The sequence below is a fragment of the Sprattus sprattus genome (assembly GCF_963457725.1).
Source record: "Sprattus sprattus genome assembly, chromosome: 4".
NCBI classification, from domain to species: Eukaryota; Metazoa; Chordata; class Actinopteri; order Clupeiformes; family Clupeidae; genus Sprattus; species Sprattus sprattus.
Window position 1 is genome coordinate 1,891,240 of NC_137923.1, and position 13,168 is coordinate 1,904,407.

Below are 13,168 nucleotides of genomic sequence, written 5' to 3' on the forward strand. Positions count from 1 at the left end.
CAGTGCTCCTATATTACATCAGTAAAGTGTCGTGTCAACGAGCATCTGATGTGCGACCAAACAGGTACATCTGGTCCTCTTCTGGTGAGCACACGTTAGGCCGAGCCATGTGTGTTTGCACTAGACCCTTGAGTAGGATTGATCCCTGTGACACAAGGTGGATTTCAGATGTCAAACGCATGAATAGAAGACATTCATCACGTATTACATTTTGAACTTTCTGTTATCGGTTTGTAGCGAAGTTTCGGCAAAACAATGACTGAGCTGAACTGGATGACATCACTCATTTCTTTTTTGCCGGTGGGAAGTTTGGAATATTTCGTTAATGTCAACGACACACTTGCATGGCAAAAGCGGTTTAGATTGAAACAAGCCAGGGGCATTCTGTGACAGAGATGCTTGTTCTCCCCACCTTCCCAAAAATAAGTACGTCTGACTTACGCACTGGACATTCAACCATTAATGTGTGGCGTGTGTGTGAGCTGCCGGTGAACTTAGTGGGCCACATAGACCCGACAGGAATGTCAGTGTTTTGAGTCGGGGGTTGACCACACCAGGCTTGTCTGACAACAGATCAGTGCCTCAGGCGCATATCTGAGCCTAGGCCTCAGACGCCTCACAAACCACACAAAACAGCCCACTGAGGCATGCTGGATCAACAGCAAAACACCTGAAACCTTTTGGCTGATGCTCACTGCTGTCGTTGAGAGAACAGAGAATATATATAACAGTGATTTATAGCTTTCATTCAATGCACAGTAAATTCTGGATCACATCACCTCGTCTGATAGTCAGGAATCGGTTTATCAAACATTATACTTTGTACACTGGCTGTCTGGCCCCAGCTAAAAGCTTTTCACTCTTAATTTTATCAGTGCCATGAACCATTTCAGAGCCTGACTATTAAGGGTTACTACACTGCACAGAAGTGTGCACCTCACTCTACACGGTTAACACGGTTGCAAAGCTCACCTCACGCTCTGAGGGTTGCTGGCAGAGAGCTGGAGGTGATGACTGGGTGTGATGTTATCTGTGCACACAGGCACTGCGGTTTACCTGGCATTAAATCAAAACCATTTTCACAGTCTGCCAGTAAGAATAGCCTAGTGTGCCCACACTGCTTTTGAGATCTGAGCCTGACTGGGATCAAAGCGGTTCATATGCACTGACTGCTAGTTGCACTTCAGCAAAGCATTTTAGTCTTTGGCAGGGGTTTGTGTTACTGCAAACAATTTGGGTCACAACTGAGGGTTAAGGTGCATACACATCAAAAAGCCTAATATCTGTATTTTCCGTATTTAAACAGGCATAAATAATACACACACACACACACACACACAAACACACAGAAAGCTGTGGTACCCTACATCTGCTAACACTTCCGCAAACATGCTATCAGCTGTGGCTCCTATGAATGCTAGCCAACACTACAAGAATCAATCTAGAATGGACTCCAGGCATACAGGAGAGTTGGGTCACCATACGGTAGCACTCACATGCAGTCACAAAGAGTGTTACAGTGTGTCTGTTAAACAGGCATGGGGATGGGAAAGTGAGAGAAATAAAGCAAGATATTAAAAAAAAAGAGAGAGAGAGAGAGAATGGGAGAGGGAGAGAGAGGAAGTGTAGTGATAAAAAGGAGAGAAGGCATCAGAGCACCACCTCTAACAGTTCACTGCACTCTCCTTTAATCACAGGCAGATGAAGAGGCAAGAGCCCTGGCCTCATCTGTGCTGGTGATATGCCAGCTCTTTGAAAGGCTTGGCAGGACAGAATAAATCATGTCTCCCAAACTCCTGACCCTTCATCCATCTAGGTGCACGGCTGGCAGACTATTAAGCCAAAAAGGAGGAGAATGCGACTAACTCCCACGGGATGTGTGGGCTCCTAGTGTAGCAATATCCAAGGGGGAATGACATATTTGAGGGGGCTGCTCTCTGCGGGCAACCTTGAGAATGAAGAGTATCCAAGTCGACTAAAGCTAATACGTCAACCAGAAAATGTCATTATTCAAACCAACAGCAGCAATTGTTGCAAGTAGGTGAAATTTGATACTTTATTATCTAGATTCCAGATTCCGGTCTATTCCGCGCGTTTCGTAAACAAACTTATGGTAAAATGGTATGTTCAAAAACGCAAAACCAACTACAAACACTTGATAAAAATAATAACGGCGATGTCACAATCAGTTTACATTTCGTACACAGCAGTGTATAGTCTACAACAGAAAACTCTGGTATAGGCCTACAAGGCTCACCTCTCACCCAATACAGAATACAAAGGAGACAGACACAGACCTGGTTAGCTTACTTGGCAAAACTGAATGAAATTCATGTAGAAAAAAAATAGCAGCCCTTACGCCATCTCGGTACTGTCCATTTGGACCATATTAAGTTCTTACAGAGTAACAGAGCATAAACGTGTTATCTTTACATGATTAAATGGTGTAAACCGGAGCGTCCATAAACAAAGATAAACCAAAGTTAACAATACAACACAAAGTAATCTTGATCGAGCGTCAAATGCAAACTTGTCACAACTTGAAAAGCACATGATCACACTAACCCAGTGGCGCCGCAATCATGCTCTGGAGTAATCCTGGAAAACGTCCACGTTTTAGCGATTTCTTCGCTTAAAAATGGATCCAATATCCAACTCGGTCGGAACTGCGAGAAAGATAGCCTATTTTTTCTGTCTCGAAACGGGACGTGGTAAGCACATGCGTTGTTAAAAAAAAGGATAACTTTTGATTCCGATGTGATAGTGGGTGGGTATTTGCCTGTAAACTGAGCTGTCTCACCAATGACACCACTCCCCTCCATGGTTACTAACCACACCCACACATGCGATGTTACCTGAGTCTTTCACTGTCCGTTTTGTTAGAATGAGTCATGGAGCAGTTCAACTTTTATCAGTTTTTAACATTAGACTGCGTACGGCGCTGTAGGCTTTCATTGCCATTTTTCCATCAAACTAAGAGAAACTTTAACCATTAGTCTTCATCTCCGAACGTACATTAATTATATTCAGACTGAAATAATTTATATTTTTTTCAACTCCATGATAATAAGTCTCAACCGAGTCTCTGGAGCTATATTATAGCAGAAAAACGTCCAGGACGCTTAGAGTGCATCTTGAATATCGGGAGGTTTTCAGACGATATTTCAGAACAGTAGATATGCAATATCTTTTTTCTTCGGAAAAAGATAATAGGTCTCTGAAGTATGTCATTGATACCATCTAGTGGTGATTTCAGTTCAATTGCATTTCATTATGTTACTCTATATTCATTTGGGTGTTATTAGCTTGTGATTACCATACACAAGCAAAATGCCCACCAAAGAGCCACAATCGTGGAGGGAAATTATTCCAAATATGACCTAAAACAAAACGTTCATTGACATGCTGGCATACAGACAACACATTGACTTAATTGGCAGAGATAATGATGGCTTTTCTTTTACATGCAACAAGTTTGAAACAGTCCATAGACTGAACAGAGGTCTGCCCCTAACCCAGTCCATACACTGACTGCACAGAGGTCTGTGCCACATTGTTGCAGCCCCTAGACTGTGGAACAGCATCCCCCTCTCTATAAGATCAGCCCCCTCTATTGACTCCTTCAAGTCCACGCTCAAAACCTACTTTTATTCTTTAGCATTTGGATCCTCCTGATTTAAGTTGATCATTTGTAAATTTGCTTTTTGTGTATATAGATGAGTGTTTTGCTTCTGTTTTTATATATATATATATTTTTTGTATCTAATTGTTTTGTTTCTATTGTCCATCTGTTTTGATATTTTATTGTGACTTAATTGTACAGCACTTTGGTCAACGTGAGTTGTTTTTAAATGTGCTTTAAAAATACATCTGACTTGACTTGACTTGACATTTAATATGCCACAGAAAATATGTGGTTGATAATTGTACTGAAAGTTTCCAGTGGTAAAAGAGATATTTATACCCATTCCCACAGTACTCACACAGGACGTATCCAGAAAATGAAGGATATCGACTGGAAACGTAGGAAGTGTAATTTACGTGCATTATTAGACAAGGATACAGTAAATCAGTGAGTTAAATGAAACCAGAAGTTTAGTGAAAGGGGAATATTATAGTTGTCTACTCATTGAATGTCAAAAATAACTGCCTTCTGGTACTATTTAGCAGGGCAGGAATTTTTCAGAAGGTCTTCAGCATGACTCTGTATTTTTCTATTTTAACTGAGCAAACAGACCTGTGCAAGGTAAGCATTTGCATATGCATGATCTCTATACGACTCGACAGTGACACTGCCTACTGACTAGGAGAACAGGAGTGGCTCATGGCAGTCCTTACCTGGTCCCTGACTCTCTCCTGATGGCCCATGATGGTGGATGCGTGGTGCGGGTACTTCTGCTTCAGGTGCTCCAAGAAGGCCTCTCGCTTGCGGTCCACGTTGTGCGGCTGCATTGCCAGTACGTCCCCGGCGCTGCGAGGACCCCCTACTGTGTAGCGTCTGGGGAGAGTGCGCGGAGACCAAGGGTCCGAGTGGTCACTGTCGTCTGCACTGCTGCTGAGGTGTTGGCCGAGGGCCTCATTCTCTGCCGCAGCCAGCCTCTGGTTGCTGCCGTGGCTGAGCTCTGAGGGGCGATAACAAAAAGAACGGGAAAAAGACATTTTTATTTGAGGCGAGGGGAGCGGCTGCACCGGTAGTAATGTGTCCGAATAACCTGTTTGCGTCCATGTTTTCATTCCCTCTCTCGCCCATAATAATGGCTCCTTACCCAGCTATGAACAGTACACAACACAAATGACGCCTCAGGAGGAGGTGGCTGCACATATGGTCCAATGGCTACACCTCATTAGAAGGACAGACAATTAATCCAGGAGCCGGAATGACTATCAAAGGAGCAGGGTGACATTAGCCAGGCAAAAGCAATTACGGTGATGTGTGGCCGGCAACAAACAAGGCATTTGTCACCCCGTTAACAGCCTGCATCCCGGACAGGAGCCAGCGTGCGAGCGCTCCGTCCGATGGCTCATTACTCGCCTGTAGGAGGCCGCCACTAGCCCTGTGAGAGCCGCTCCGCTCTCTGCAGTTGAGGTCAGTGCCACTGCGCTCTGTTGATTGAGAATGTGATGATTGCAAACCAGTGATAAAAAGGCGTGTGGATGTTATTTTGCAGGCTGTTCAGTACTCATTTGTTTCTATCCAAATCTGTCTCTCCACCAAAGACCAAGCACTCCATTTACAAAAGGTATGGTAGTGTGGTTCTGTATCTATATTTAGCCATGAGAGGCAGTTGCCTTGGCTGTCATAGTTCACACAGCTACTAGGTATTAAGTAGTGTAAATCATTCACATGATGCAAGTTGCAACATATATACACGGTTCTCTGAATCGGAAGTGTAAGATGGCATGCCGATTGCCTGTTTGCAGGCTGTAGCGTAGCCTGAGAGCTTGCAGGTTGGTTTTGGTATCCATACTAAACTAACTTGACACATGGTCTGACGTCGAATAAACTACTGCCCATAAATTTGGTCTGGCAGAGCCAGGCATGTAAAGACTCCACATGCCAACTGAAGAAATTCACTGCTAAAATAGGCCTCCCTAAATCTCTATCAGACACCACATGACTGACTGAATGTGTGCAGGTTTTGCCTGCCACTAAACCGCTATATCGGCTTCATAAAGAGCATTATCGTGCAGAGCTCCCCGACCAATGGTAGCTTCTGACTTCAAAGCATCATTGGTCTAATGAGAGAGCAGCTGTAATCCGCTTTATTCATTATCTCACAGAGATGATGTGGGAAGGAGACGGAGAGTCTATGGTGCATATCTATGGTGCATATCTATGGTACGTCCTTCAGTATGTGGGAGACATTTTTGTGAGTGTTCTGGGGGATGTGAACAACCAAGAAAAAATGAATTGTTTAATCATACATGGCATCACCTTTCTTAATCCACCCAGGTTTCATATTGTGGCTACGGTTGAGCCCCTTAACTTTGCACGGTGGTTCAGACACGCAAACATCAGCACTGCAGTAACATCCAAAAGAGCTATTATTTGAATTCCCACACACAGCTTATAGTAAAGCCATTTTGAGTTGGGGATTCTATTCTCCCCTGATTTCTGTCCGTCACAGTGGAAAAGATGCAGGAGAGCTAATGGGAATGGGTGTGTTCCCAGATCTCTAAGCAGCACTTGTAATTTTGCCTGAAATCACCCTGCTGGGAGCTGTCCCAAGACCTTCATCCCCTTAACCCTCTTTCTAATATTTCATGGCTTGTGTTGAACGGCAAACAGACGTTCAGTAGGCCAGTGGGACAACAGCAGGTTCCTCACCTTTGGTTGAGGTTGCATAGCTTCCACTCTCTCCTCCAAACTAAGCCAAGGGGAATGATAGCACAGAAAAGTCTGCAGTGAACTTTGTTTTGAACTGGAAATGCAGTAAACTAGTGGTCTGAGTGACTGAAAGTCTTTGTAATAATCTTGTAATGACAATGTGTAATAGTCTTGATTTAATGTCGTTGAAGTCAATGTTTGCACGGCTAAAACTAGTTGAGAGGTTGTAGATAACTGTTTAAGACCAGCTGTTACTTCATTGTCATGCTTAGAATGGCATTATTGTGTCACCCGTTTCGCATAAAACAAATTAGTTTCCCAAGGGTCAGCAAGTGGACACTAGAGTTATCTCACAAAAAGTGCCTTGTGTTGTCGTCACGTTAACTCAATATTTATTCTGAAGCCTGGTCTGTCTGCTCTGTCAGAGGTGCTATATGGCAGAACACAATGACACATAGGCCCCTTCCTAAACAGTAAAATGAACAGAGCAGAGTTATACTGTTACATATATAATAAATGATTTGTTTTTTTCGCCATTCCAGGAGAGTATGATAGCCTGCCACATAATACTGCAGTAAAAAATGTGAGTGTTCAGTTATGGCTCTCTAATTGGCTGCAGATGTATAGAAGTCAATTAAAGCCTCAGTTCAGCACATATTACATTTAGATAGCCTTAGAGAGCCACAAGGATGAGCAACAAGATGAGCAACATTTAATTAGCAACTTTTCTTATAGTCTTCTTCTGGGAAGAGGAGTGTTGACATCACATACAAAACATTCAAAATATTCTCCCTGATGTGATGTCAACCCCTCAGGAGGTCACTGCGTCCTACGCCCTGTCATCAGCTGTTGACACCCACCCACTGACGGAGCTCTCTTTTGAGCCGCTGTCCCACTGTTAAGGTAGAAGGTGTATTTGAGAGCTTTCCTGGAAAAACCATTTCCCCCTCACCAGCTTCAATCGAGTGCTGATCCTTATCTCTTCCCTCCCACAGTAAGAGGAACGGAGAAAACTCCATTGTTTGTGCGCTTATTTTTCAGAGAGGAAGGTCAAATTGTGGACACTTGAGGATATCCTTCGGTTGTACATGCTGACGTAATTCATTCCTCCCGTTGGTTTTAACCTATTTGTGTGTGTGTGTGTGTGTGTGTGTGTGTGTGTGTGTGTGTGTAAGTGTTTGTGTGTATGTATGTGTGTGTGTGTGTGTGTGTAAGTGTGTGTGTGTGTGTGAGTGTGTGTATGTGTGTGTGCATGTGTGTGTGTGTGTGTGTGTTTGACAACCATTGTCTGTCTGTATAATTCACACTGGAGCACAGTAGGAGTCATGTAGAATCATTTAAACTGCAGCATGGTGTGATGCATGATGAACAGAAGCTAAACGAGAGGCTCATGAAGTCTAATGCATCCATCTTGTAATCCTTCATGTATGCTGTGGATGTATATATTGGGTCTGATTAAGTCGGATGTAATAACACTGTTGATTTCTCCTAATGATGAATCCATTTGTGCCATTAACACTAAATGGAAAGAAGCAGGGTAGTGGAAAAATGGGACAGGATGAGTGCGCAACCTTTCCATCATTAGGTTCACTAGATTCTCTTATCTCTTTTTTTTTTTAACAGCGCTCATTGTGAGAATTCTACACACATACACACACACACACACACACACACACACACACACACACACACACACACACACACACACACACACACACACACACACACACACACACACACACACACACACACACACACACACACACACAAATACAAACAACACAATTAGCCTAATACCCGTTTCTTGCTTGCTTGCTTGCTTGTCATTAAGTTGTCATGGGATGGGCACCTTGGGTATAGGGCCAGACAAGGGCCTCATTATGTAGCTCTCTATGACAGAGATGCTAAGAGAATGCCTGGCAGGGGCTCCAGTGTTTTAACAAAGCACAGGGAGAAAGTAATCCTTCTGTGGTAGAGGTGATTAACGCCAGGAACATGACGAGGCACCAGCTAAAGTGCTGTGTAGGAGGAAACTCACCACAGAAGAAAAACGAGGAAAAGAACAGCGGAAAACACCAGAAGTAATTAATGCAAGAGTTGTTTACGAATTTTACGGTGGATGGTGAATGAAGGATTTAAAACTAGAGGGATTTTCACTTAATGCATTAATGTGGTCAAAGAGGCCCATATTTCAGTGGGGTACAGCTTTTGTTGCCTGATTTTAATTCTCTAATTACCATACACATGTAGGACAGCAGCCAACAAGGCTCTAAATCTATGACTGAAAGAAAAAAAAACTGTCCATCTCAAACTTCTGTACTGCTAAACTGAGACAATTTAAATAAAACAGAGCCAAGACAGTTAGCTCTGCAAGCGGGCCTGTTTGTGTGTGTGTTTGTGTGTGTGCGTGTGTGTGCATGTGTGTGTGTGTGTTTGACAGGAGATGTGAGCATGCCACTGTAATAATGGCAACTCTAGAATACAAACAGATGTTGAACAGTTTGATGATTTACCTGCATGGGCAGGTACCTGCCTCACTGTCCTGATCTCTCCCTCACACAGCTGTATTTCTCTATGATCCTGTAGTCGACAAGTAGACACTGGATCTGATCAGATAACATCTGAAATACTTAAGCTGGAAGGGTCACAATTCTCAAGCTGAGAACCTGTTTGTCCTCCTGTAACAGCAGCCTGTTCACACTCTCAGAGCCAGGAAGACAGATACAGGAGAACAAGGTAGCTTTCAGTACCAAAGTTCTTAAAACTGTTCTGTCTTTTTTTTATATAATGTAGTAGTTGCGCCATATGGCAACCCCTGACTAAGCAGTTTTTGATACAATGTGAGGCTGAGTCAGATGAAAACACCATGCCCTTGTGGTCAGTACTATTAAAACTAGTTACAACTAATTACTAGTTTTAGAAAAGGTCACCTATTTCACAGTCTCCAGCTCAATGTAACGTTTACAATTATTTCAAGAGCTTTTTGCCGCTTTTCACTAGTTGCTCCGATTCGTGTGGGTTGACTCTTTCAGGAAAAGGACTTTTTAAAATTGCCTGTATTCAAATCTGTGCTCATTGGAAAATCTGCATGAACCATGGGTGCCTGTACCAGCTGTGATAAGCAGCTTAGCATACTTACCTTCGTACGGGATAATAAGAAAATAATTAGTTTTATCAGTGCAATGTTCTCCTGTTTGCTTGCTCGTGTACTTAGATTTTCAGTTTTACTTGTCACAGTCTAAAACTGTGTGTGTCAGAACAGATGCTCCTGAGTACATATACTACATCTAAACTTACCATACCATCTAAAGCAAACCCCTGTACCCTCTACGTACTCTCAAGAATGTTTGCATGCGTCATGTATAATCTCACTTGACAGTGCGAGAAGATCAGACAAATTTGTGCATTTCCTCCTTGCGTGTTGTGGATTTAGCTAAACCAAGCGTGTCATTACAATACAGTAAGATCAACCTCTATTGCGATCAGCTTCAGTCATGGCCACATTCTATAGTGCTGAGGGCGATGGGACAGCTTGGGTCATCGGTTGGGAATGTAGTAACCACTCCCTATTGAACTGCAGTGTGTCTCAAACTGGATCAGGCCCATCTCACACACAGTAAAGCCGATGTGGTTAGATGGTAAGTGGAGCTCTTGGCTCGGTCCACATGTCATGTGTACACTTCCTCTGAAGAGGACATTCTTGCCATTGCTTAACAGCACTTAAAAGTCTCCATATAATAAGTTCTGTGTTCAGTTGCCCAAATGTGTCTTTTTCCCCTTAGACAACCTCCAAAGTCTAATGTCGAGTATGTTTAATTTATGACATTTGGAACTATCCTTTCTGCGTTATGGTCCCGTTTGGAAATTATTTGAGGACGAAGAAAAGAGCTGCAGTGCACTCAGAACGTCGGAACGGCGTATTTCACATATTTCACAGAAACTTAGTTTTCATCGCTACATAGAAAAACAAAGCATTGTGACATAGCTTTGCCCTGATGAGACTCTTGAAAAGAACTCTTAAAGAGTAAAATAAGAACAAAAAAGTTTTTTAATGTAGTGTTTTCTGAATGCTTATAAACGTATGCAAGGATAACTGGAGTGAACGACACGTAACCTTTCCAAGGTGTCCATAATGTGACTGCTTCAAACTCTATTGCTCATGTGTTTTTGGCATATTCAGCTCTTCCTGCCATTATATGACTCCAGACCAAGGAATGTTCCATGAACTGTGAGCTCTCAGCCCAGTACCAGCGAGCCCACGGTGTCCAACAGGATATTCATCCCTGCTCAGATTCTCATGTGGACCAAAACATTTCCACTCCTGTGTTCTTTGCTACGTGTCCAAATTCGGCCATAAATGTTCATATTTTGCTAAAGGAAATCCACTACTCTCAACAACGCTTTGCCCAGAGCTCTCGTTGGGTTAACATGAAAACACAGAGCACGGCCTTGACTTTACTTTAGCTGCCTGGAACTGTGTGTTGTTCTTCATGAGGGTTTGTGTAACTACTGGAGAGGAAGAGGTTTTTAGCACACAACGTTGCCGAAAGACGACGGAGCTGTTTGTTATTCCGCGGGGTCGGTTTACTCCTTCGTCTGCTGACGAGGACGGCCTGGTCACTAGACTATCCGATTTAAAGTCCTCACCTGTTTACTGTTTCATGGAGAGGCTTCAGGAACTATGCTTTTTCAAGACCGGACTGAGATTAACATTGGAGACCTCACACTGATTACACCACAATGCACCTAGAACATCTGGCAAACTCATCTCGGGCGGTGAAGAATTCAGACTCAGAAGTTTTCAGATAGGAAAATGTATCAGAAAGGAATAAAACGTCTCAAAGGCCTGACAGCGGTGATAAAGGAGCTGAGTCTGGCTTTATAACCGTGGTGCTGTAACACAACCAATGCAGTGAGCATTAGGTCTTTCCATTCGGTCCAAGTGCCAGTCAAAATGAAGCCGAGACAACTGTAAGTAAACTTGACTAATTATTTTAAAAAGCTGCTTTCAAATATGTCAGCAGTCTACAGAATCAGCATTCTCAGGGTGGTACATTCCCCGATCAGTGACGAGCACAGTTAATAAATCTGAAAGTGCACAGTAAATGTTTACAGTGGGCATGCGCTGGGCACCTTTTTTGTTTAGCTCTAATGCCCTGCAGGCTGAGCACACAGAGCTGGCCCATTTGGCACACATGTAAAGCATTGACACTACAGTACACTCTCATATGTAATCCAGATGGACGCAGAGCATATGCTCACACAGAAACTCGTCCAGCAGGCACCCCCCCCTCTCCCTACGACGTTTCACTCCAGCCATTAACTCTGTTTATTTCACACGTTCAACTAATATTATCAAATCAATTCGGTAATGGTGTGGCAGATGAATTATGAATTGTACAGACACACACAAACATCCACAGCGAAATAGTGGGTAGTACCAATAATAAGGCCAGCTACCTCACTGACGTGTTATGGGCGAACTGAGATTACCCAGGATGCAGAGAGATATTCTTAACCCACCGCAGGAGGAGGGGTCTGGGCCACTAACCTCATCAGCCTCACAGCTCCCGCAAGCTGTGAAGTGGACTGGAAGACAAGTGACTCAGCTCCAGCTCCCACTGCCCCATCCATATTCATGGGATTTAAGTCACATAAAACTCCTATGGATCTCGAATTGTGCCTTAATTAAGCAGGCTGCCATGTGTTGAGGGGGGAAAGCTGGGTCCTTAAGAGAGACACATTTGTGTAAAACAGGGATAAATGGCATAGCATTGCGGGGGGGAAAAAACATGGCCAACTGAAGATCTTGGAGAGGGTGCTAGAAGGTTCTGCAAAGCTCGTCAGTTACACACTTATTCTGTTTGTGCTAACAGAACATGACATCAGACTCAGCTGCCTGTCCGTTTGGAGACAAAGCTTCTCCTCCAAACGCAGGACAAAACCGAGGCTTACTTCCTGACGGTCATGACTCAGACAAAGATGTTCTACTTTAAAATGTCAGTGAAAGGACAGCTGGGTGATTAAGACTCAGAAAAAGCAGCACAGTCATCTGCACATTTGAGTGTGTAGTATTCTGTACTGAGCCTGTGTGAAGATACATTTTATGATGTTGCCAAAACAAATTAAATTTCCGATCGTTAATCCTAATCCATGATTATTCTAGGATTTACATTCGCTGTGATGTACCTTGGTTACCTTGGAGATGAGTGCTTACACTATGATCACTAAGCTTCCGGGGAGTGCCTGTGCAACTCTCATAAGCAGCTGATTTGCCCTGCAGTAAAACCATATAGCCTTAAACTCAAACAAACCTGTCTTTCTCACCAACATGCAAGTCCTCAAAAGCATCTAATTGGGCCCACACTGAAGCCCTTAATCTCCAAACACACACAAACCGTCATATGAAGACATGTCTCCACACATGTAGCACAGTCTTCCTTCCACCCCCAACCCTGTGCTCAGCCTGCCAGACAGGGGTAAGGCAAAAGCTGGCACGTTTTATTCGGCTGACGTTTCGTAAGCTTTGACCTCCAAACAAACAGATATTGAAAGTGAGGCTTCAGCTAATGTATTCACAGCAACACATAGACACACACACACACACACACACACACACACACACACACACACACACACACACACACAAACACACACACACACACACACACACACACACATACACACACACACACGCACAAACATAAAGGCCATGTCAACACATTGTTGAATTCCCATCACTCCTCAGTCCCCTACTCTGAACCTCACACCTGTTGCCCGCTGTCTGCACTAACCCCAGCGCCCGCCCGTGTGGTCCCGTCCCGCCGCGTCTACCGGAGC

At 43.6% G+C, this 13,168-nt stretch overlaps 1 protein-coding gene across 1 annotated transcript in view; it reads right to left on the bottom strand.

Moving 5' to 3' along the window:
• Nucleotides 1-13,168, bottom strand: part of LOC308364480 (sickle tail protein homolog) — a gene marked incomplete at its 3' end in the record, with an annotated part of 39,598 nt that overhangs the window by 24,767 nt on the left and 1,663 nt on the right. Inside the window, exon 2 of the mRNA XM_080837614.1 lies at nucleotides 4,339-4,622. Coding sequence (XP_080693740.1) covers nucleotides 4,339-4,452 — 114 coding nt within the window. The 5' untranslated portion in view covers nucleotides 4,453-4,622. The remainder of the gene's footprint in view (nucleotides 1-4,338; nucleotides 4,623-13,168) is intronic.